We start from the raw sequence: 26630 nt of genomic DNA on the forward strand, positions 1-26630 counted from the left end.
CAGGGGTTAACATCTCGTTTGTTCTAGAAAATATGAAATATGGTTTGTTTCATTGTAGCGCCCTCTAATTTATTCTTCATGGCTGTTGGTTTTCCTCTTTTTCATATTTCTGATCTGCATCCATTCAGCAGCAGATGGGAGGGGCTGTGATGATTGAAAGCCAGGCACTCTGAATAATGCAATCAGGGAAGATAAGAAGACTTTAGTGGGTCTAGTTCTAGCGTGGCTTTTAGTATATATACACACCTTACAGACATAAATTAATCACTATAAATCTGTATTTGAGGACAGTGTAGAAATAGCCAAGAGAATTCTTAGCACCATCATTATATTACAATCCCCAGATTCTTTAAAAGCAATAATACTTGAATTGATCTAGCTTAAAACTGTAGATATTTCCAAGGAAGATGAAGAAACCAGGGCTTTTATTGGCTTGCAGTCCATAGGCATGAAAAGCAACCCTTTTGGTTTTTTTTACAGTTTGGTACTGGGAAACAGAAAACAGAAACAACAAGGTGGTTATCAAGCACCTAGCATAGTTTAGTAAATCACATTATGCAGCAGGCCAACCCTAAAACAATACCTGCTGGAAAGCTCCCATAATTTAAATACTCTTTCAAATCAACAATTAATTTAAGCAACATCAGGTATTATCTTCTAATATGTAAATTTTCCAGACCTTTGAAAATGTGATCAAACTTAAAGACAAAATTTAGAACAGACTGTTTCCTGTATTATTTCCATCTGCATTTACTATGAAGAAGGAATACAAAACCTGAGGAGAATACTGCTATAAGATAGTAATGAGATAAAGATTACAGCAATTTTGCTTTGTAACATATAATTAATGTCTCTTAAATTGCAGTTTTTTTTAAAAAAAGATTGCAACATTTTAGTTTTTTTGATGATGTAATTAAGCAAACTACTAGAGAATTAATAAACTCTTTGAAAGTGTAGATCCAAATCTGTCCTGCAGCTGAAGTGGTCAGGTGCTTCCAAACCAGCCAACGAATTAATTTGTCTCTAAAGTAGTAGAAGCTGCCCAATAGTTAACTAGATTCTTGAAAGTAAGTAGAAGATGGATGTTGAGCTTATTCATGCCAACATCCCTTAAAATGTCCTGTGAGTGAATCTTCAAATCATGGGTGGTCAATTTGGGGTTCTAAGACTACATAATGTTTTCAGCAACTGCCTGTCCAGTGTCCTATGTAAAGCCTGCCAGTCATCTGATTGGGGTGTTTCTAGGAAGTGGCATTGGGCTGAGGAGGAAACTACTCACAGACACAATAATACTTCCCAGCTGTTAGGCTGCATGACGATGAAAGGGCTTTGCAATCAATCTGGCTTTGAGAATGAAAAAGTTGCCATCTTATGCTTTGGACCAGTATTTTCAACCCTGGCAGCTTCCAGATAGGTGGGCTTCAACTTCTATAGTTCTCCAGCTAGCACAGCTATTGCTAAGAATTCTGGAAACTGAAGTCCACACACACAGACTTCCCAAGATTGGAAGGCACTGCTTTAGACTAACCCTTAGTCAGTTTTAGCTGCCATGGATTGTTAGATTGTGGAAAATCCTGTATTGGCAATCATCTTGGCTATCTAGAATTCTCAGACTTTAGGAGAAATCTGATTATAGACCATCTAACTATTCTATGCCAATATTAATTAAATCTCAAGCTGTTTTCACAAGTAGTTATTACATATATACTTATTCAATACACAGTTCCTTTCTGGGTAAACAACATTATGCAAAATATTGTAAAAGATTAAGAATTTGTAACATAAAGAAATTAAAGGCATGATATAAGAGAAAATATTTTTCTATCCATGCAACCCATTCTTGCTTCCAACACATCTATACATCATACATTTTCTTCTTTAAACTTCTTGACTCTCTGTTTTTGAGGATCTCATCAGTTATATTCAACCATGATTTTCTTAGTCATTCTTTTTCCCTCAGACCATTCCCTCTTCTTTCATATATTTATTCTGCCATTTGGCTCCATTCATTCTCTCTACATGATCAAACCACCACACTGGTAATTCCTTTTCTATTCAATCCACATTCATTAAGCACCCATTCATTCATTCATTCATTCATTCATTCATTCATTCATGACTCCTCCCCCTCCCCCTCCCCAGTGTATTCAATTTACTTTTAGGTTTCTCCTGATGTACCCAACAGTCACTTCCATATATCAGAATAATAGAAGCATGCTTTTATATACAACCATTCTCACTATTTTTGACAAACATTCATTCCTTGCAAAGAGACCTCATATTATCCACTACCCTTCTATCAGCTTTTGCACATTTCGGAATTGCTCCATCCATTTCCCCTTCTTTAGTAAATGTTTTACCAAAAGATACAAATTAATCAATTTGCTCTATTTTTTTTTTTTTTGCTTGTATGTATAACCTGTAATCATTCACTCGATTTTCCCTATGACATTATTACTTTGGTCTCTAATACATTAATTTTCCGATCCATACTCTTAATTGCATTATATAATATATCTAACACACTTATGTAATATATCTAACACACTCCCTGCTTGACAACCATCCCAGTCCCAACACCCATACTAACATCCCAAACTTCACTCTCCTTTTTTTTGCAGTAAACATTCTATTATCTGCATGCTTTTCTCATTCACAGCCTCTTTCACTTCAACATTCCAGCAAGTGTCTTTTTTATACTTTTAATTAGCATAACCCCATGCACTTCTGGGGCAGACTGTACCATCTTTTCACTCTGTTCTAAGCAGGTTTCACATTTTCATTCCCAACATTCTCTTTACATTACTTCTTTTTGGAGATTAATCTATCTTCTAATCATTTTCATATAGGCCACATACTTTCCCTTTGTACAATCATTCTACTTTCACTCTTGTTTCTTCAGTGTTTCCCCCCTTTTTCTGAAGATTCATTCTTTACACTACTGAATGTCTGTCTCGCAATTAGAACCACTCAACAAATTTCATTCATAATTAACCCTACACCTTCACTTATCTGCATGTATTCATCACGATCAGGCCATCTTCATTCACATCTATTATACCCTTCCCCTTTCTCTTGTTTGACAGGCACAGAATTCCTTGTACATTCCAAGTTCCAATATTCCATATGACATAGTTATAACCAGATAGCTATTGACCATCACAGTTTTGATTAAGATACAGAAGTTTTATACTAGCTTACCAGCCTTAGTTATACCTGTACAACATGTAGCATTTCTGCTAAATTTGTATGCTACAAGTTTTGCCCCAAGTGATGCTTCACACTATTCTGTGCAAGTTAGCTTACTAATCTACAGACTACTTTGGAATCCCACATCCCACCAGTTAGGAGGTCTGTACAGTGTATTGACACACACTCGGGAATCACACTCAGTGATTCTTAAATTGCCTTTAATATTCCCAAGTCTATAAATAAAAAATAAACATATTAGTTAGAATGAATATTTGATTTAAAAATAAGCATTCTTGGGTTCTGTATACTTCCTTCATAATATTGCAAGTGTTATCTTCAGTTCAGCAGGTGAGTTTAACATTCCTAATAAAACATCTGGCTTTATTCTGATGGTACATGCAACTGATTAAAATGGCTTTTGTTTTGCCCACCAAAGAGGCTATAGCATTTGCTTTAATTATTGAGGAGGTTTTGCACTGGTGATACAATGAATAGCAGCATTCTCCTCTGGATCACTGATGCATCTGTGTAGTTCTTGGCTCTTGAGTGACTAAAAGTTCATGGACCATCCCAAGACCAGAACTCTTTGGGGCAAACTATCTGAGCTTTTTAAAGAGGTTTTAGAATTTTCCCCACTTTAGTGACACTGATGCAGGGACAGTGGGAACTGTGGGAAGATGGCAACCTGATATCTTCTTATTTTCAGAGAGCTGGGATCTTGACATCTTAATTAATGGGGGCAGGATGGACTTTTTGGTTTGATCAAATGGTTTCTTTCTGTCACTGGGGTAAGTTTTTTTTGCAGATTCTTCATCCAGTTCTGGGAATGTCAGCTGCATAGTTTTTAACTCTGACTCGGTGGTACAGACGATTCCCTTGCTCATCATCCGTGGTGTCATGGGCAGATTGCCGGGAAAGGTTAGAGCTTCCATCTCCTATAGCAAACACAGAAAGGAAAATGACATGATCACATTGGTCATCCATGAAGGACACAGTGTTAAGGATCTAGTAGTACTGTAATTTCTCTTGGAAAAATGCTTACAATCGGTCACCTCCCAATTAGAGATTAAGTTAATTGCACAAATACAATTAACTTGAATGCCAGCTTTGTGGTTTTTATTATGTAAATAGCAACAGCCAAGAAGCCCAATTTTCTTTTAAAATGTATATAATAACTCTGGAGAGGTGATTTATGTTGAAACCACAATAGGCAAAGAAAGAAAGAGTTAAATATTCCCTCCCTTCCCCTTTTCATTGCCCCACAGCTGTTTAGTTTTCCCAAAGGCTGCTCTTTACAATAAAATAAAGGAAGCTCATGCATTGCATCTGTGCTACGAAGAGGTCCAGTCTGGCCCTAGATCTAGAAGAAGTAATGGGGGACACAGATTGTGTACATGAGAAAAGCAGAGAAGAGAGGGGTCATTACAAGCAAGTGTACTTTCACATCTATAACATCCAGCAGTTGGTTCACTAGTGCAAGTGTGTGCAAAGAACAGTCTGTTTGTGAACACAGAATAATATGTGAATAGCAATTTGTGGCATGGAAAATATTATTCCACTTCTGTGTACTGTTAGGAAGGAAATAGCAATTTTCCAATTTGATGGAACTGGGAGTGTAATCTAGTGTGTGCTTGCAGGTACAATGTTACCTTGTTTTCATGGCTAGATTGATGAAGGCCCTGAACTGCAACATAATTCTGGTATCCTGGAAAACAGGGAGCTTCTAGCCAGTTTAAGTGATAGCTATTTCTAAACAGCTTTGTTTGGTGTGGTGTTTGATTTGGGGTAACATCCTAAGTAACATTGATTCATATTTTGTCATAGCATAATATAAGGGTAGGAATGTGACATGTCCTGGTTATTAAATAACAGCTGCTATGATCATGCATGTAATAACATTAACCTGTAAGCTCAAACAGAAGTGCATACAAAGGAAAACTGGTAATGAAAAACTAAATAGACGCTACAAGCATTAGATTGCCTGCCCATGTCTTACGCACTGTTGTAGCCAGCGCATGAAAAGGTGAACAGGCTGTTCCAAACTGATTAACTTTTTTGGTATTAATTTCTCCAAAGACGTGCCGACGGACTTTTCGCCTTGCTATTCTTTTCAGGAGTCCTTCTTCCAGATTGTGCATGAAAAGGCTCTGTGTTGAAATTAAGCAAACATACACAAAGTTGATAAAAGTTGCTAAACTTTTCAAGTACTCTGTTTAGCGTGTCGCTTCTACCTGTGCTGAATTAGAGATGTGCCAGTAGCTGAAGGAGCCCTGCATTATAAATGTACCAGTAGGAGGTGACAGAATTATAAGGTAGTCCAACAAATAGCACAGTAGTCCTGGTAAAATGTACCTGGCCACTTCAGGCAGCAGATGCTGAGGGATGGGAACAGAGAGAGCTGGATGTGCTAAGACCCAAAGCAGTCTTCAGTCTTCAGGTAGGGTGAAGAAGGAAAGCTCAACTGCCCTCCCAGTAACTGAAAGGAGTATTTTGTCTTTTACTTCAGAGAGCAAAATATCTTAGGTGTGTTCTGGTGGACAGTACCATATTTCAATTAATTAAAATGATAGAATGCCACTTTCAAATGCTTTTGTACTTAAAGATGAGTATAGCCCTTTCTACCTCCTCAGAAGATGATCACCTGAATTAATTTCAGTATGCTACATTCATTTCATACATGCTACACTATGCTCTTTGGACTCCCACACTGGATACTTAGAGGAGGGCCTCTGTACAGCAAGGATATTGTCTGACTTCTCTTGACAAGCTGGACTGGAAAAAGGTGCAACAGGCATTTGGGGACATATGCACTTTTGATCAGTAATTTTTACAGAAAAGCTAATGAAACCATTATGAAAGAATTCCAGCCATTGCTCTGTCTCAGATGCAAGCCCCACTTGTCGTGCAATCAAGGTTTACATTCTTGCACCTTTTTCTTCCACTCATGCAGTGTAACTGGCTTAAAGGGATCACATTTGTAGCCCTAATCAAGTATTATTAAAACCAGCCAACCTCACCACGAGTTGGGCCAGAGTTATGGTGAGCAGCTCCACCCCTCTTTTTTGAAGGACAGGGACAGTGTTAAAAAAAAACTCAAGGGCACAATACACTTTGGCCTTGTATCTTTGGATCAAGCAGCTAATAAAATTCCTTTCTTATTTGAGTCTTTTTAATTAATCAATGTTGGCATCAGAATCCCTTGATTTTGAAGTGAACCTTAACCTACAGTTGGATTTGGTGTAAGTTTAGGAAAAATAATAATTGGTGTTTGGCTCCATGTGACATACTATGCAATAAAGTTGTTTGCTCAGCATGATAGTTATTTATTTAATCAATTTATATGGTCACCCAACTCGCAATTGTAACTCTGGAGGGTGAACATACGGTTAAAAAACAATCACCAGCACCAATTAATAATAAAATAATAGTACCTAAGGAAAAATACAACCCAACATTAGAAAGCTCACCCAACCTCCAGACCCCAATGCCTGAGGGGACATCCAAGACTCCAAGGACTTACAAAATGCTAGCAGTGTCAGGGCCGTGTGAATCTCAGGGTTATGGTGTTTCAGAGGGCAGATGCTGTGACACAGAAAGCATGTCTCCTGGGTCCTGCTAGATGGCACGGTTGAATAGACAGAATCTGGACAATGCCCACCCTATAAGATCTACTGGGACGGACAGAAACAATTGAAGAGAGGCAATAATCTGGTCCCATATTATGAAGAGCTTTATAGGCTTTGTAGCTTTGGTCACATTTGTTGATGACCTGTGGTGGGCTTGTCTTGGCCCTTCTCTACTTCTTGGCAGCCTTTGATACCATTGACCATGGTATCTTTCTGGACAAACCCCCTTCAAACTCTTGATGCTTTCTCACCCTTCTCTCCCTTGTCATCCCCACTATGTAGACCAGATCAGGAAACGAACTCCTGGGGAAAGCTAAAACTACTTTTGTTGAGATTGGCTATAATAACAAAATCTTGCAAGTCAGGTTGTGCTGTAGCTCCTCCCCCTTCTTATATTTCAGTGAATTAGAGAGGTATCTGCCTGATCCCCTTCCAATGTTATCTCATTGTTCTGGACTTAAAAAATGTTTCAGCCCCTTTTGCCTAAATAATGGTTCCTACATATTTTGGCTGAGGTCATCTTCTTTACTCTCTATATGAGTGGCAATAAAAGTGGAATTTCTGCCTGTGGTTTAAATGGCCAATGCATTTTCCAAGTCTCCAGAGCTGGCTTGAGGAATTTAAAAAGAAAAACAGAGTAATTGTGCTGGAATACTCAAAATGACCCATTTTGTTCTGTGCTCTGAACAAATTTACAGCACGCAGAGTGTTTTGTTCTGAGTTTAGAACAGTCAGATTAGTTATTCCAAGATCAGAAAGTTTTCTCTATCCCTATTTCATGCTACGTCAACCCAATGTAGTGGTTGTGTTATTACCTCATGCTTCCTTTGGGCTAGGATACTGTTCAACTGTGGTGTTATCAGCCAACTTTGCACCACATCCTCAGAAGGAGCCTGTCTAGCAACTTGCTGAGGCTGAGCAATTCTGGGTAACTGAAGCTCTGAGAAAGAAAAGTAAACTCAGATCAGTAGGATATTCTATGAATATGTCCACCAGATTTGAAGAACACGTATATCAACAGACCTCAAACAACTCTTGCGGGGAAATGGCCATGTAATATTGCATGGAAGTATGGTCTGTCCTCATCACTTTTCAAGTCCATGAGGCTGAACTCATCCGCACCTATTGATTCTTCTTCTAGTCATGGAAATAATTTGGAGAACACCCTTCCCTGATTATTTTGGTGCTTGTCCCTCTTTTTGCTACTATTACTTCAGCAAGCATTGCTTAGTTTTTAACATAATTTCCAGTTAAACCTTTTCTTAATGATTTTTTTTCTTGATACCCATTTTATGTATTTTTTCTTCCATAAAATCTTTAAAAATTAAGTGCTGGATAATGTTCAGAATAGATTTTACCTGTCCCTTGCTTTTCTGCTTTGATAGAAATGTGGGATGGATGAAAACAACAGGAAGCCAACTCTAAAAATATAGTTCAAGTGCTGTTTTGTTTTGGTATTTTTTTAATCTAGAAAAAAACTCCCTAATCTGAAATATGCCCCTACTGACACACACACTAAAAAGATGGATACCTGATGAATTGCACATCTCTAGTAAAATGTGTCTCTGAATGTTAACCTCAGTATGAAGATTTCCTGAATGGAACTCTATGCAGGTGTAGAATCTATTTTGGGGAACATATAAAGGTCAAGAAGAAAACTCATTTTTAAACTGATCAGAAAAAGAGTTATGTTGGGACCAGCTGGTAATGAGTTTACTTGGGAGGTTACAAGGATGCTTCTTTTGGCTCAGGGCCTCTGATGCTGCTTTGGGCAAGGATTACCGCCTCCTCAATGCTCAGCTGATCCATTGATATTTAAGAACAAATGGTTTTGCAAAAGCCTTATATCTTCAGAAGCCTTGCCTGACAAAAGCCTGTTTTTGCTGTTGTTTTTGTTGTTGCTTTGACACTTTGGTGCAAATGGGTAGATGGAGCGCTAGCACCAAAAAAATAAAAAATAAAAAAAATAGTGCAGGGCTCTATCATTTAAAAAATCCTTAAAGGAAAAAAAACCTTACTTTTCTCATGTAATGGCTTGACTCCAACCTGTGGTAAGTCATGGCAGCACATTTTGTGCCTTATGTGTGTGGAGGATCACTTCTTTTGATTGATTGATTAAACAATTAATCAAGTATTGATTAATCTTTCTGCCAGCCAGGAAACATTTCTTATGCCAGGTACCTTGTTGACTTTGGGGACTTCATTATATTTGCTGCAGGTGGGAAATTATTCACCAGCCTCTCTCTCTCTGTGTTAATATTGATTCAAGCTGTTATCAGCCTAATTAAGGAAGGAAAAGATCTTCTGTATCCTGCATGTAGAGATGTTCAGCTTAGGCAATTCATAATTTTTTGGTATGCACTGCAAATATCCAAGGATGGGTATCCTTCTGTGTCTGTTGCTCATGCCTCTCTGCCATCACTTATGTTTACTGGCATTGATTTGTTGCAGACATAATGGATCTCTATCCTCATTCTTGACCTTCCCTCTGCAATAAGAAGATAAGGGTCTGAAATTCTTTTCTGGAATCCAGGTCCATAGATGTTGTTTTATTACCTGTGGATATTTTTCCAGAGTGGTTCAAAGTATGAATGTTGCTGTTTCAATCCTCATTGGCCTATGTTGCATCAATCCCAAATTAATTAAGATTTGGAGCCACCTTGACATGGACTTGCTGTAGTGGAGCTGTAATAACCTTGGATAGATATTAGGTATACGGCAGATGTAATTTTCATGCTCCTTGATGATCGCTGGCATAAAGGAAATCTCAGATGTGGGTTCTTATTGTAGGGTACCCAAACACCCAATTTACAGAAAACAGTCCTCTGTATATTGTAAATCAACATTTGATTTAAAAATATTGAATCATAAGCAGAAACAGCTGGGATTTTAAAACTTCCCAACGGTAATGAGCATTTGGACAATAGACTGAACAGTCACACTGATCAAGAGTCTCAAGAGGTTAAAATGCAATGATGGAGTTAAAGATACCACTGTGTTTTTAAGAGGTGCACACATAATGTCTGTGAGACAATGGAAGCAAATAGTCTAACAGAAATTTCAGTAATCCCAACTAATTTTAGACATTCTAATTTGCAAGGAGATGTGGATGTAAGTTTAGCTGAGTTACTGAGTTACTGAGAAGATAACAAAGGCCTTGGTTTAGGTGAACTGAAGATACAGGTAGTTCCCAGGTTAAGAACGCCTGGTTTACAGATGATCCGTAGTTAAGAACAGAGCCTACTGTAGCAAAATTCAAGTTAAATACACAATAGTTCGAGTTAATTACACAACACTACTTATACATACAAATGACTTACATACAAATTCGACTTAAGGACAGACCTTGAGAACGGAACTTGTTCTTAAATCTTAAATCTACTACAGTTGTGAGGATGAGGGCGATCTATATTTTCCTTGACTAGGAATGGTTTCCTTGCTGGCTGATCCTATCCATATACAATTTATTCTGTTCTGTTTCATTGGTCACTTTATTCATTTTAAGTGAAAAAAAAAAAAGAACATTGGTACCAAACAGAGTTTCATACCTCGTGCATTGCAACAAACAAGACCCGTGAAGGAAGCATCACACAGGTAGAGCTGTTGGATGTAGACAATGAGCTTTTGCTGAGCAGCTTTGAGCTACTTGACTGGTACATGGGCCAGCCTATTCCAGGTATATGGGTCAACCTGTTTAAGGATGCTCAGCACAGTCTCTTCTGGGAGGCCTGCGGTACTAAATATATGGTCTGGGCATTTGGATAGCATTTACATTATCTGATTATTTTACAGTCAGAAAAAAGAATCAAGGAGATATCTGGCTGCAAATAGGCAAAGTGTGAATAGATGACTCATACTATGATTTTTTTGAAAAACAAGCAGCAACACATTCCCTAAGTGACTCATTCCCTAAGTGATGTTTGAAGATGAGATTTTGAAAGAGAAAATTAGGCAGTGTATCTGTTTGAACAAAATCATTAAATATTATTCATTTTCATTTTTCTTTTCAGACATCTCCTATATGAAAGGAATATAAAACAGTGGGATAAGCAGCGGGTAAAGCGACACATCTGTCTGCACATACCATTTACCAGCAACATCCAATATTATTTATGAAAAATAATATTGTATTTCCTTGAGCAGCTTAGATTTTGCTCAAGTTATAATTATGCCAACAACCCTTGCTTCTGTTGCATTTAGCAGTTTGTTTAACTAAGCCATTGAACTTACAGTATTCACTTGCATACCTTTGAGATATGGAGCACAAAATCAAGATGCATTATGGAAGCTTTGCAAGTCACCAAAAACCAAGATAGAGTCCTGTTCAGACATGGTTTTTTTTATTGCAAATATGCATAAACCTCAGAGGCGTCCCCCCTGTTCGTCTCCATTATCTTGCAGAAGATTGAAAGCTTTCACTTCCAGTTTTGAATAAAGCGGTAGGGCTCTGCAATGTTTTGGCTCAGTTCTGAGGAAGAACCTCAGAATGCATTGCAGGACGAGAGCCATGTTAGTCTATAGTAGCATGCAGGAGGAGGGAGGACACAGTACCTGCCAGTAACTCATGAAAGTAGCTCCATCATTTTCCATTGTGCCTGCTATGAAACTTCTGAACTGAAACTGAAGAAGGATAGCACCTCTTCGCAATCAAAGTCTATAGACCATAGACTATAGTTCCCTTTGAAGCCCAGATTGAGGATGCTGTGATTTGTTTAAACTATAGTCAAATTGTAGAATTTTAAAGCAAACTGCAGGTGTTCAAGTTGGAACATATCCATATCTAATTCTTTCATTCCAATGGACAAAGAGTAATAGGAATTGCTCTAGAAATAGTAATAAGACTCACTATTACCCTAGGAAGAAAATGTCCTCTGGCACCAATGGAGGCTTCTCTCTTGAGTTAATAGAAGGAAGTTCAAACTAGTTTACCCACTCTGGTCATGACTGAAATCAGCTCCTTCAGTTCTGATATTAATTAGTCTCTTTATGTTTGATATTAACCTACACAATACATGCCATTTCCATATACAATTTTATCAGCCCCCAGTACTGCGCTGAGTGCTATGTTGGAAGTTGAGGACCACATGCATACATACTTGCTCATATATGTACAGCTACCATCTCTAACCATTCACACATAATGCAAAACATCCATTGCCCTCCAACATTTATTGCCTTCCTTTTCAGCACTCCCCAGCAAGGCTTACTGGAAAAGAGGAAATGACAAGTCATGCTCATGACTCAGCTTGCAGATCATTGGCTTTCTAATACAGGAAACTGCCAATTAGTGTGCAGTAGAAAGTTACTAGCACCTGACAAATGTCTTCCTCAGCTGCGTTATCTCTGACTTGAAGTATCTGTAGTCTTTGAATTATATACTGTAGATATACTGTAGGAGCTGGGCTTGATGGAATGTAGTAGTACAAAATTGATATAAAATATGGGCAATGGTTTGGGGTCAACAGGTCTATATTAATACTGGGATGCTCCATAGCTCCTTACATGGGAACATGTAAAATCGAGCCTTGGAGGAAGGAAATGGTACAAAATTGGTACAAAACTTTGGTATAGATCTTGGGTAGAAACTCAGGGATTAACTAACAGAGTTGTTTTTCCCATGTCCCACAATGAGGGCAAGGCCATTATATTGCAGTTCATTTTTCCTTCCTTAACTTTCAGTCCACAATATTTATTTATTTTACAAATTTATCTAGGTGCTCATCTCACAAAACGTGATTCTGGGCAGGGTATAATACATAAAAAACAATAAACATCATAAATCATTAAGTAAAAACAGAACCCCACCCCCACCCCAATATAGCGGGAGAGACAACCATCACTTAACATCATGCAATCATCTTGTGGGCTCACCATGGGACCCCCAAGGTTGATGGAAAAACCATGTCTTGAAGGTTTTCTGGAAGGCAAATGGGGATGGGGCCAATTTCACTTCAGGGGGAATGACGGCAAATAGGGTGGGAGCTACAGCAGAAAAGGCATGCCACCTGAGTCTCGCCAGATGTAACTCCTTAGTAGGTGAGGCCTGTAGCATACCTCTCCCGCTCAATCTGATGGGATAGGTAGATGTAACCGGGAAGAGGCAGTCTCTCAAATAACTTGGTCAGATTAGAGATGCTAAGCCATTGCCCTGGAGTGCTAAAAGCTAATGTTGCCCTGCACTCTTTACAGTCTGGATGAATGACCTACTGTATAAAAAAACCCAAATATCTCCTCCCCCACCCATGATGGTTATGATAAAGGCTTCGAGATTACACTTTATAAATTACCCACTGCCTGCTACTTATATGTCTTTTCCCGTTTCTTAAGTATATGTTAAGGAATCTTTGACTTTCAAACCTGTATATACTTAAATAAGTTTGCATTTCTGTGTCCACCAAAATGAGTTGTTTTGGGATGGGTTTGTTCTCTTAATTGTTACCTTCTCACCGCTGTGGGTTTCACAAAGATGGCCACAAAGCATAATGCTTACGTTTTCCTATCCTTTGAGGTCAAGCCCCAGAACACTGTAATCAGTTTGGAAAATGATTGAAATCTCTCTTCTGCTGAACTGTGTTCTGAGCAGTGTAAGACTTGATCAGCTAGGTTATGCCTGACTGTTTAATTTGCTTACTTACATCTGAGATTTAAGGCCAAAGTGGACCTGGCATGGGTGATACAGTATAATCTCCCTGGATTCATCTCCCCAGTAACTAATTAGAAACTTCATCTGGCTACTTTGAAGATCAGAAAAATAGTAATCTGGGAAAGGATGTTCACATCTTCTGTCTTTGCCTCTTCTCAGATCTACAATATATCAGCTCTCTCCTGGAATGTTTTTTTTTTTTTTTTGCAAAGAAAAGATCAGTGCATCATTTCTCCCATTCCCCATGATGGAATTGCCAACATTAGGTTTTCTTTAGTCCTATTTTTTTATTATATGGCTAAATTAATAAAATAAAATATATTCTTCCTACCAATATCTGTTTCTCCTCCAACCAATATTTTCTTCCAGTAAGAGTTCCCTTCAGAACCAAAGCCATCCCTTAAAGCTAATAATATTATTTCTTTTGTTTCATTCTGAAGACATGTCACCAGGAGAAAAATGACTACCAATCTCAGATTGATTGGACATTATTTCTGGGACATGAAACATTTAAAAAAACTCTCTCTTGCTGAATGTTTTGGAATAGTTTCTGTTAGGAAAACAAATTCAGACTTGGATCAGCCCTTAATGTTCAAGATGATAAGAGAGGAACAGCTGAGCAGAACAGAAGCATTTTACAATACAATTTGCTGAAGCCCATCATGAAAAGCAGGGTATGGAAGAGTTCTTTCAGTTGTACAGCTAGCACATTTTGCTTCTGAGAGTTGAAGCAAGACCTGATTGATATCCCTCCAAACTGTGGATATTATGGTAATTTGTATTTTAATGTACGTGCGTGTAAGGGCTGTGTTTCTGGCCAATGCTTTAAATATGGAATATGGCCAGGTGACTCACAGACTTGGAAGGTTCTATATAAGTTTTAGCTAGGGAGTGGGTTGGAAAGGAGAAGAGAAGAACTTCACTTCTGCTTTTGTGTAAATGTATGCACCTTTGCTAAAAATATTTCTTGCCTATTTCCCAGAATTCAGCTTTAAAATTTTTAAATTCTTGGACTGTCAGATAATTCACTTAAACAAAGACCTATTCTGCTGATAATTATGATTATAATTTGGATAGTGTGAGGGGAAACAGGAATACAAGAGCTCAAGTTTGCCCAATCTGGGTGCTCTCCAGATTTAGGCACTTCACTTGTGTCCTTTAGTGAATGGAAGGTGATGGAGTCTATTTCATTTCATTTCATTTCATTTCATTTCATTTCATTTCATTTCATTTCATTTCATTTCATTTCTATACTCTAGCAGTTTACATTCATTGGCACTAAATACACAACAGCATAAAAATTATAATAATCAATCCTTTCCCAGCCATAATCAGTGACTGCCTCAGTGCTGTTTCACCATTACCCTAGGCCAGGGGTCCCCAAACTCTTCAGCTCATTGACTTCATCATGTTTCAGATTGTTCATCGACCCCCAAACATGTATTATATGAAAATAATTTAATAAATATCACTTTAACTAATATTGCTATGAATAACAACAACAGTAACAACAACAACACTGACCCTTGGATAGTCCCATCAACCCTTGGGGATCAACATGGACCACTTTGGAGAACCCTGCCCTAGGTGACAGCAGAAAACCCAAGAAGGTTTTATTTCTAGCATGTCAGCTATCCTGGGAATAAAACTTAAACACTTAACATTTTAATAAAACTTTAAAACTTAAACCATTTTAAACAGAGAAAAACTTTAAAACTACTTGAAAACTACTTTAGCAGGGATTTTCTGCAGACGAGTTTCTGCAGAAAAGTTTCGAGGATTTTTCAGTGGGAAGCCTTGCCATGAAATAAATAAATTGGCACAGAACTGATAAAAGCTGGTAAGACATATTTATACCCCATGTATCTCTTTGGTCTGAGGTTCCTGCTGCCTTTGAATAGTCAGTATAGAAATACAATTCTTCTGTCACTCAGTGAGTTTTCATGAGCATCTCTTAAGATTCTGAAAGAACTGGGCAAAAACACTGCTCTCTTTTCCTTTTTACTTAACCCGCAAGTTCACTCAACCGTATCTTTCACATACAGTGAAGTGAAACTTCACTGTATGTGAAAGATATTCAATACTTTGGGAATTCATTAATAATTCCATTTGGATTTATTTCCCTTTCATTTCCACAGAATCACATTCAGCAAACATATTAGCAAAGGAACATTTTGAGGTTTTTGATTCCTTTACAACACAAGAATGGAACTAGATGTTCTTGGATTACAATTCCCATCTTCCTTGGCCGGCATGGCCAACGGTTAGGTGGTTCCCCACCTTTGCTCTATAATCATTTTGACTCAGAGTGAGCAGCAAAAGGGCCTCAGCATTTAATTCTTAATAACAACTCTAATGTATCACTCAAGACACCATCCTTCACTATAAGCAGGTAAGTGCTTATTCAGATAAGTGAATATCTATTGCCACATTAAGATTAAATACTTGGAGAGATAGAGACTTTTATTTGTATTTAGAACAGCTGTGTCCCCCATTATGTTCTACAATTATGATAACATGCAGGTTCCAAATGGATGCATTACTTCCATTAAAAAAAATCACACTGGGAAAAGGGAGAACAAACTCTCCTTTTCATGAATACCAAATGCCCATCACCATCTGTGCTGTTCACTTCATGCCAGTCTTCCAAATAAGCTGCCTAACTCTGCTGTTTTCCTTTCTCACGTAGATCTCCTCTGAAAGCTCAGTTTAGATCTTTGCCTATTTAGTCCCATCATTGTCTTAAAAATGATGGCTACGTGGCATGTCCATGTAGTATTCTTGGCAGCAACTTTGCTTTCTTCTGCATGTTTTTTTCAACTTCCCAGTCAAGTCTATGGATCCTGGTGTCTCATGTCCAAGTATTAAACAAGTCTTACTCTAATGTCCCTGATGTCCATGCTGGTGTGGTCACTGACCTTGAGCCAGACATCCTAGAGAGTGAAGTCAAGTGGGCCTTAGGAAGCATTACTAACAACAAAGCTAGTGGAGATGACAGTATTCCAGCTGAGTTATTTAAAATACTAAAAGATGATGCTGTTAAAGTGCTGCACTCAATATGCCAGCAAGTCTGGAAAATGCAACAGTGGCCACGGGATTGGAAAAGATCAGTTTATCTTCCAATTCCAAAGAAAGGCAATGCCAAAGAATGCTCAAACTATCACACAATTGCACTCATTTCACATGCTAGCAAGGTTATGCTCAAAATCCTACAAGCTAGGCTTCAGCAGTATGTGAACCGAGAACTACCGGATGTACAAGCTGGGTTTCAAAGAGGCAGAGGAACTAGAGATCAAATTGCCAACATTCACTGGATCATGGAGAAAGCACGAGAGTTCCAGAAAAACATCTACTTCTGCTTCATTGACTATGCAAGAGCCTTCGATTGTGTGGATCACAACAAACTGTGGCAAATTCTTAAAGAGATGGGGGTACCAGACCATCTTACCTGTCTACTGAGAAATCTGCATGCGAGCCAAGAAGCAACAGTTAGAACCGGTCACGGAACAATCGATTGGTTCAAAATAGGGAAAGGAGTACGACAAAGCTGTATACTGTCACCCTGCTTATTTAACCTATATGCAGAGTACATCATGAGAAATGCCAGGCTGGAAGAATCACAAGTCAGAATTAAGATTGCAGGGAGAAACATCAACACCCTCAGATATGCAGATGATACCACCCTAATGGCAGAAAGTGAAGAAGAACTAAAGAGCCTCTTGATGAGAGTGAAAGAGGAGAGTGCGAAAGCCGGCTTGAAACTCAACATTAAAAAAACTAAGATCATGGCATCTGGACCCATCAATTCCTGGCAAATAGAAGGGGTAGAAATGGAAGCAGTAACAGACTTCATTTATTTGGGCTCCAAGATCACCGCAGACGGAGACTGCAGCCATGAAATTAAGAGACGCTTGCTCCTTGGGAGGAAAGCTATGGCAAGCCTAGATAGCATATTAAAAAGCAGAGACGTCACGTTGCCAACAAAGATCCACATAGTCAAAGCTATGGTTTTTCCAGTAGTAATGTATGGCTGTGAGAACTGGACCATAAAGAAGGCTGAGCGCCAAAGAATTGATGCCTTTGAACTGTGGTGCTGGAGAAGACTCTTAAGAGTCCCCTGGACTGCTAGGAGGTCAAACCAGTCAATCTTAAAGGAAATCAATCCTGACTGCTCATTGGAAGGATTGATAATGAAGCTCAAACTCAGATACTTTGGTCACCTAATGCGAAGAGAGGACTCTTTGGAAAAGACCCTGATGCTAGGAAAGACTGAAGGTAAAAGGAGAAGGGGACGGCAGAGGAAGAGATGGTTAGATAGCATCACTGAAGCAATGAGCATGAAACTGAGCAAACTCAGGGAGGCAGTGAAGGACAGGAAGGCCTGGTGCGATATGGTTCATGGGGTCACGAAGAGTCGGACATGACTTAACGACTGAACAACAACACTCTAATTAGCTTTTTTGAGACTGAAGTGGCTGGGTGCCATCATTGATTACTTAGTAGCTATATGACACAGCACAGGGCACATATCTTCTCCAATTCACTATTTGTAACCTCCACAGTTATAATTTGGGGAAGGAAAAGAAAGACTCAGGAAGACAAACCTCAAAATAAGAAGACAGACTAGATAATAGGGTGGGCCTGAGGCAGGAGAGATGCAATTCCCAACTATTATAGCCCAATTTGGCTATAGTCCAATGGTGAATATGGCTGCAGTCTTGGCCCTACTGGAGTCAATATCAACATTTCTGTGGTATTTCACTAAGCAGGACTGCAGCCCACAGCATTCACTGGCAAATTCCATGGAGCTTGTGAGAAAGACTTTCTGGTAAATCAGTAGCTTTTATTTAACATGCTGTATTGAGATATCACATTAAATAAACTGCAGTTTGTGCAATGGAGATCTCTTTTGTTTCCAATTCCCTGTTCCCCCTCACAATGCAGATAACATTATGATTTATGCCTTGAAGAGCTGCCTGGGGGGGGGGGGGGGAAATCTTACTAATTGGGAGGAAGAATCTTGTATCACTTGCTCAAGGTTCCTAGATTTGTTAGTTAACCCCTCCCAATGCAGTCACATAGGACAATGTTCATAGTATTTGGCAGTTTCTGGTGCTTCTCAGATATTGCAGGAGAACAATTTAAAAGAAATATTTTTTTTATAGGCAATAGTTTAATTCCATGTTTAATTTCATATTTATTTTCAACCTTCTCTGATAATATGGTGGCCAGATGCCACCTGTGAGCATTTCTGAAGCCTACTTTTGCTCTGTCAAACCCATGAGCAACCTCTCTGGTTCTGCTCAGTAGAGAGCCCTTAATTAATCCAATAAAAATAACTGAAAATAGGATATGGGGTAGAGGTGAATTTATCTGTAAGTCCTAGAACCACTTGTGTACGTGTTCACAGATGGCTGCTCAATCACTAATTTATATATCCTCTCAGGATTTTGCCTAGAGAATTTAAGGATGTCGGGTTCCCTCTCTCTCCTAGCTATAACAGAAGGATGCATATTTGCCCTCTACATCCCCTGGTTAGGAATTTTACTAGGCAGTTTTCCTTTATTCCCTGATATGTGTTTAATTCGATTGGCTGTAGGTGCCCAGAAAGCTTTGGCAGCACACATGGAGTTTTTGAGTATGTATGAGTATTATCAGTGGGGCTTCTAGTACTTTATGACTATGGTGCTTCATATGGAATGTGTATTTCTGAAGATTCCATTGTACCAAATGAACCTAAACCTCCTTTTTGCAGCTGTGCATTCCTTAAGTGAAACTGGCAGCCCAGTTCCAGTCTGTTTTTTCGCTATTACCAATATGTCAGAGCTTTGCAATCTACTGAAGAGCTTGGCATATGCATGAAGCAGACTGCCTGTTGGAACCATCTGTTGCTAACTCCCATCCTGGTGTGAAATCCTACCGTTTAATATGTCTAATATTTCAAATATTTGCCTGTTGGCTGCCTTGAGACTTTTGACTGAGCAAAGACTCAAAATCTGGACAGAGATTTTGCATTCCTTACTCTTAAAAGCATTGGGAACTGCCACTTCCTGGTTTTTTTTTTTAATGCTCTTGTCAGAACAGTTATTGTTCTAACGTGGAAAAAATGAAGCAACGTGTTAGGATTTGGATATCATTTATTCTTGTGTCTGAGAAGTTTATTTGAATTATTCAAATGAAATAATTATTCCTTTCTTTATTCCTTTTGTTTTGTAAGTTTATTATATTGTATTTTTTATTTTGTTTGGTTTTACTGTACACCACCCAGAGACAGTTTGGAGTTGGGTGGTGCCTGAACTGAGGAAACTGCATGAATTATTTGTGGAATTTGATTAACGTACACAAGAGATTTTATATTGCTCACCAAATCTACATGTTATAAGGAATGCATGGTTACTGTGGAAAACAACAGGTTGTCATCAAAACGGCAAAACTTTAATATAACAGATATGGAGAAAGCGAGGTCCGACAGACACTTTTTAAAAGATGTAAGCCTATTATAGGCGTTATGGACCCTTGGCTTACATATTCCTGGCTTTTTTCTTCATGCAAGAAGCCAGATTATAAATTCTGTTTGTAGTTTCAGCGAACCACTGTTTTTCTGAGACTAGTAGTTTTCAGCTCTCAGGATGAAATGAGTGTATGCTATCAAATACTTTTCTTTTGCTTCATATATCTCTGTAACGTATGCTGCATCCATTGGTAGGTATTCTCCTGCTGGCTAGTGATATTTGGTGCAAGGGGAGGGAAAGAAAGTCTTTCTTTAAACTTGTGTTTAAAAGTAGCCTGCAGAACAGCTGACAGGCACAGGGGGATGAAGTTGAGTGGGGAAGTGGGAGGGAATTTTCCTACTATACTGTGTGATTGTCCTCCTAGCTGTTAGCTTTTCTTCAGGCTCCTTTTAAACAAGGGTTCAGAGGATCAATGAACAAGTAGTAAACCCATGTTCAAAAGCAGCCTGAATACAGATTTAGCATTATTTCCAAACAATGTCTTTAAAAGATCTTTAGATCTGTCTTTAGGAGTAGCCTGGAAAGCAGCTAACATGGCATGGGGAGGGGACGGTTGTGTGGTGACACAGAGCTTCCCAGTCTATCCCTCTTCTTATCTGCTTTTTTTTGGGGGGGGGGTGCTGGTTGATAGTCACTGACAAGCTGGCTCTCTTGTTCTCTTGTCATACCTCTCAGAAGTGGGAATCCTCACTGGATGGCAGTAGAATGGGGCTGTCTCTGCTAGCTTGAGGCTTTACTGGGCAAACTCCATCAGCCTGCAGATCGGCTTCAAGCTCCGCACTTGATCCACATGTGGAGTGGGGACACAGCTGTTCAGTAAAGAAGGAGAGGGTTTTCTGCTTTTCCAGGCAGCTTTCACCACCCCATGGATCAGTGGAGGGACTGATCTGTGGGGTGAGGAAGGCTGACCAATAAAACAGGAGAGCCTTTCCTGCTTTACCTGCACCAAGCAGATCAGCTGCCTTGTAGGTCCAGCCATCTGTCAAAGCTCGCTTCCTCCCTGAACTTCATTTCCTGTTAAGGTAAATGATAGTGAGTATTTTCCCACCAGCTGATGATATTTGGTAGGAGGGAAGAGAAACAAAGGTGGGGAAATCCAATCATCCTTTTCTTTAACTTCACCACACACAGTAAATAAGGAAACCACCTTCTGGGGACCTAATTACTATGGCAGGGTAGAGTTTGGCAATGGAGACAGCAAAATGTATACAGGTAGTTTTATGCTGGCTCAATGATGGGTGGAGGGCACTGAATCTTATCCATGGTAAAGAGCCATAACTCCGTCTTCCTAAACCTGGTGCTCCCCAGAGGACTTAAAATTCAATGCCCATTGGCATGCTGACTGCAGATATGGAAGAAACCAAGTTGGTGAAGGCTCCAGATGCAGTGGAGACTCCAGGTACAATGAGTATTTGCTTACCCTGTTGTGGTTGGTCCTTTGGTTGCACAATGCTGTCTTGTATACTGTCACCACTACTTTCATGCTTTGCTGTCTCAACAGGCTCTTCCTCTGCACTTCTGAGAGGTTCAGCTGGACTGAAGGATTGGCCTTTCTCACGGCATGGTTGGTTGGCTGATACCCTCTTCTTTTTATTCTCTTTTCTTTCTCCTCGGATATGATTTCGTGGGTTTCTAATCCAATGAGAAATATATCACAAATGACAACAATAACAATTTTGCAAAATATGCAAAATGAGGTTTTGGAACCCTGCTATTCTTCAGCACCCATTCTCAAACCTGGTGACCACTAAAAGTAATGGATTACAACTTCCATGATCCACTAACCATATTAATTGAAAATTAGGAAGTATAATACAACACATCTGGAGGGCCTCAAATTAGGAAAAGGTGACACTGGAAATCTATTCAAGTATTCCAAGAGTGATTTGAAGACAAAAAGTTTGAAAACTACTGGCTTGTATGAATGAACATGGGTACAAGCAACTCAGCTAAATGTGAATGTTATGAAAGGAATGGGTCTGTATCTAAGAGATAGAACTAAAAGAATTGTAAAAGTGAAGGATCTGGTAAAAGCAACACAATATAGGGCTTTTTATTTTCTAACACTGCATTTTAGGAGAAGCAAAAACTATCATAGCAAAAAAGAAAAATATCTTAACAGAAATGCCATAAGAATGGTGATATAAAGTGGTTCATTCTCTCATACCCCCAGTCAACAGGATGGAATTTTGAACCCACACATAGATTTAGGGCTAATTTCAGCTATTTTATGGCTCAGGCTTTTATATTTTCAATTGTTTTCAGCAGTTTTGTACTTTTCTATTTTGTATAGTTTTACACTGTTCACTTTTAGTGCTTATGTTTCTAGCATGTCTCCCCCTACTGCAGTTTTAGATTAGTCTTATTTTTGTATGTATACTGGTCTGGGACCACAACAATAAAAGATTTGATTTGATTTGACCTGGCATCAAAAAATTAAAGCACTGATTGAGCTTTATATGATGTCATTCTGAGCACGACTTAAAGAACATTAATAATATCCATATCTATTGGATGTTAATCTCTTTCCTTTGTAAGCCTTTGGACCATCTTTGCATGTCTTTGAGATGTCAACATTATTTACATCCTTTCCTTGGCCTCAGACAAATTCAGCTCCTCCCAGTTAAGCTTTTTTTCTTTCTTCTTTGTTTTTGTAATGAAATTGCTTAAGAGGGAGCTAAGCTGGCACAGTGCCGCTGAATTCAGTCGGGTTTTAGCAAACTATCCCATCTTGGTGGTTAGTTTCGTTCCATGACACAGTTGTGAGCTTCGGAGGAAATCTGTGGCTTCTCTTTGATACTTTATGATCTGGACTTCTGGCAGGAGATTAAATAGGAGTTATTTCCTTTTCTATCACATGGTTTCTCCTAATTTATATAGGCTAGGACCAGATGGTTCTCTTGTATAACATTCAGATATCACAGTCTGAGTGCCTGATTATTAAAAAGAAGACAAACTATAGACATTTTGATTGTGTAATTGCCCTGCCTCATTCAAGGAAATTTATGGAAGATCCAGACTTCATATTCTGCTTGTAGTCCTCCCCTGCTTTTTCAACTTTTCTTTCACCTATTTTCTTTTTACAAAAAAATCTATTAAGCAAGAAAAAAATGGAATAACTCCACAATTACTTTTGATTGTAACACTAGGAGTTATAGATGAGTTTGGGGTTATTATGTCTTCTGTTTTACTATACACTATCATGAGTTCTTGTGAAGTTTGGCAGTATAATAAACACAAATAAATAAAAACATGCATTTTGAGATAAGAACTGTCATTTAAATAGAAATATGATGTATGTCACTGTAAGGAGAAAAGGTGATCTGTATGCCTGCTGCTGACAAGAAACAGCATTGCCCTGCCTTCTTATGATTCTTTTACTCATAGTTAACGTTACAATTGAGAATAATTTCAAACAGAGCAGAGTTCAAAAACTTGTGCGCCTCCAGATATTCCTCCAATAGAGCTCTCATATGCCCAGTCAACACTGTTAGTGGCAAGGAATGCTAGACATTTTAGTTCAGCAACGTCTGAAGAACCACAGTGATCCCCATTTCTTAAATAGAGGATTGCTTTCAATATAGGAAGACACATGGTCACTTCTTAAGGTGAACCCTCCAGTTCTGTACAGCTTATAATACAGTATGTAGAAGTACTGAAATATGTATGTAGGTACTGTATGTTTAATAGATTGAATTATCCCTTGTGGCACAAAGAAGTTTTTTAATTGAGCTTTGATCATGATGAATGTAACACATGGAATAGGTTTCATTTCATAAATAATTGTGTCTGTACTCAACTTAAAATATTATTCTGGGAGAAACTTGCTGTGAGCCAGTTGATAAATGCATTGGACTGCAGAGACTTGAGGTTAAATCCCAGTTCAATTACAGAGTCACTTGATAACTCTTCTCAAGTCATCATTTTTCAGTCTCAATTACCAATCCATCAAATGGGAATAATTATGGTATCTCTTAGAGGCATTTTGTGAAGATGAATTATACAGAGACATAGAGTGTTGGGCTCTATAATGGATAATAACTGTCATGGAGTAAAATATGTAAAAAATTAAACTCTTCAGTCTATAGTAACACTGTAGTATTGAGTAATGAAATAAATGACATTTGGAATTTGAATTTACTTCCTATTTAATTTTTGTGTAGGTGTGAAAAATAAATAAAAACATGATTATTAGTATGGTCTGACATGGTCCTAAAGTATGGAAAGACATTTGGACAAGTGAAAATGAAACGCAAATTGCGACACCACAGAATGATGCAAATCTATGAAATCATCCCTGTATCTCCAAATTTCTTAAAAATACATGACTCAATTGTTTTCCTTGATGGAAAAAAAAATGAAAACATGATTAATGATCTGCAATCACGATGCTGCAAGATTTGTTAAGTTTATGTGACAGCACATGCGTTTGAAATCATTATATTCTGAGAGAACTTGATGCCCATTTTATGGACAGATTTAAAGAACACAGACTGGATTTGGATATGCCTGTTGAGTGTATCTCCCTCTCATCCTCATATAAGGAAGGAATGGGAACTGAACAGAAGTTTAATTTACCAAAGAAACTTCTATGAAGAAAAGAACGTTTCATTGATTTCTCTCTGCCTCTGTGAAGGAAACATTCTCCTCCCTACCTCCCAGCCGGCCGGCCGGCCGGCCTGCCTGCCTGCCTGCCTGCCTGCCTGCCTGCCTGCCTGCCTGCCTCCCTCCCTCCCTCCCTTCCTTCCTTCCTTCCTTCCTTCCTTCCTTCCTTCCTTCCTTCCTTCCTTCCTTCCTTCCTTCCTTCCTTCCTTCCTTCCTTCCTTCCCCTGACCGTGATGAACTTAATTATTACTGCTATGGTTCCTTTCCTTATACTGTACTGACCTTTTCCTGTGTGAACATATGGTGCTATTTCTCCTCAATATATTCATTTTATGGAAAAGAACTCAAAGAAATTAGAATGATATGCCTTAGTTTACTGACACTGTAGATGCAGCATTTTGTTTGTTTTCATGAACAGAATACTCTCTTATATAAATAAACAAGCAGCATATGGAACTTGGGCTAAAACATCATCGCAACACAGATGTTCAAGTTGTTTCAAATCTGAAGCATCCTGATAGTCCATTTGGAGCTTTCCCTCTGAGTCACATTAAGTTTATTGATTTTACTTTTCTTAATATGGTTGTATACATTTTGTTTTTCTTAAAATAAACCTCTACTGTCTTAGTTAAGAATTTGAAAAGATATTCTTAGCACATATACTCTGTTAAAATATTCTACAAGCTGCATAATTTTATTTAGCTTGATTCAGTGTATTGTTCTCTTAGACAAATCGACTGAATTTATTCTTTATCATTTCCAGATACTGAACATGCATCTAAGACAGAGGTGAACAGAATTAATTTAATATAAATGGCCAATCACAACTAAGCTGGAAGGGCAATTTAATGTTGCAATTTTCTTATGCATTATGAATATTATAGTCGTAACATTTCATGGTGCTTGTGGGCATTCTGTCTGCTATTGAAGATAGAAGAGTCATCCTCTAGTTATATAATCCTCCACTGGGTCTGGCCTATGATGGGAATATAGCGGCTATACAGTAAAAGGATGTGGTTGAATTTTGTTGGGAATTTTTCTGGCACAATGGGGTTTCTTGGCTCTTTTCTTTCCGGGACATTCTCCTGCACTCTCCCAAATGCTGCTTCTGAGGGCCAATGGATGCTCTAGGGATTAAGCTCTGGGAACTGCAGCAGGAGAGAGACACTGCATGAATTTGGCTAGTAATCTTACATAAGAAGACATGTTTTTCTGCTCATGCCAAGGAACTCTGGACCCAGTCCATTGCATTTGAAGAAACTTTCAGGGAAAGTAAACTTACCTGAAATGTGGAAATACTGGTGATTTTTTTAGGTTCCATCTCTTTTCCTGTCCAAAGGGCCTCACCAGTTTCGCTTCTGTGGTGCAGAGTTTGGCATTTCTGTCAGATGGATCATGGAAGATGAAGGAATCTGGCCCAAACATGAGGTGTTTGACAGCAAAAGAACAAAGTAAAGGAAGCTTCACCTGTATTTCCTGGGAAGAGGAGCATAGTATTCTTTTTAACCCTTTTTAAATTGTTCTGTATGCTTTTACCCATAACAGAATAATAATAATAATAATAATAATAATAATAATAATAATAATAATAAATACTAGTAATACTAATAAAACTAGATTTTTTCCCCATCCTACCCAAAATGCTGACTGAAATGGAACTCTAAAATAAAAATCAAATATAAACTTATTAAGATATAAGGTAGTTTTAATTCTAAACCATAACTATCGGTCAGAGCTAATTTCATTAATGACAACTCCCAGTAAAGGAGAAACCTTGGTGCCACTAGATGTTAGTCAAGAACTTCCAAAATTAATTAAATTAAAAAAAACTAAATTAAAGTTTAAAATGGCAAAACAACACAGCAAAACTTTCAAAATCTCTGTGTTTTTATGCAAGATTTCATGAGAGTACAGCCATTTTAATTTATTCATCTTATAGAAGAGAATATCTGTAGCTCAGGGTTGAACTGTGGAGTCCTTGGTGCTCTCTGAGCTTGGTTGTTTCCTTGCAGACCTTTCATGGCCCAACTAGGTAACACCATCACTGTGTGG

The 26630-nt window shown here is 38.4% G+C and overlaps 1 protein-coding gene across 1 annotated transcript; it reads right to left on the reverse strand.

The window, feature by feature from the left end:
- Nucleotides 1-3812: 3812 nt before the first annotated feature.
- On the reverse strand, nt 3813-26003 carry LOC112541916 (uncharacterized). The gene is made up of 4 exons (XM_088138553.1): nt 25861-26003; nt 21394-21605; nt 7634-7758; nt 3813-4127 (listed from the first exon to the last, which is right to left on the reverse strand). The coding sequence occupies exons 1-4, from the start codon at nt 26001-26003 to the stop codon at nt 3813-3815; spliced, it is 795 nt and encodes a 264-aa protein (XP_087994679.1).
- Between the last annotated feature and the right edge of the window lie 627 nt (nt 26004-26630).

Source organism: Python bivittatus, unplaced genomic scaffold, assembly GCF_059951505.1.
Source record: "Python bivittatus isolate LINGU-HERP-01145 unplaced genomic scaffold, Pbiv_v1 ctg000220_np1212, whole genome shotgun sequence".
NCBI classification, from domain to species: Eukaryota; Metazoa; Chordata; class Lepidosauria; order Squamata; family Pythonidae; genus Python; species Python bivittatus.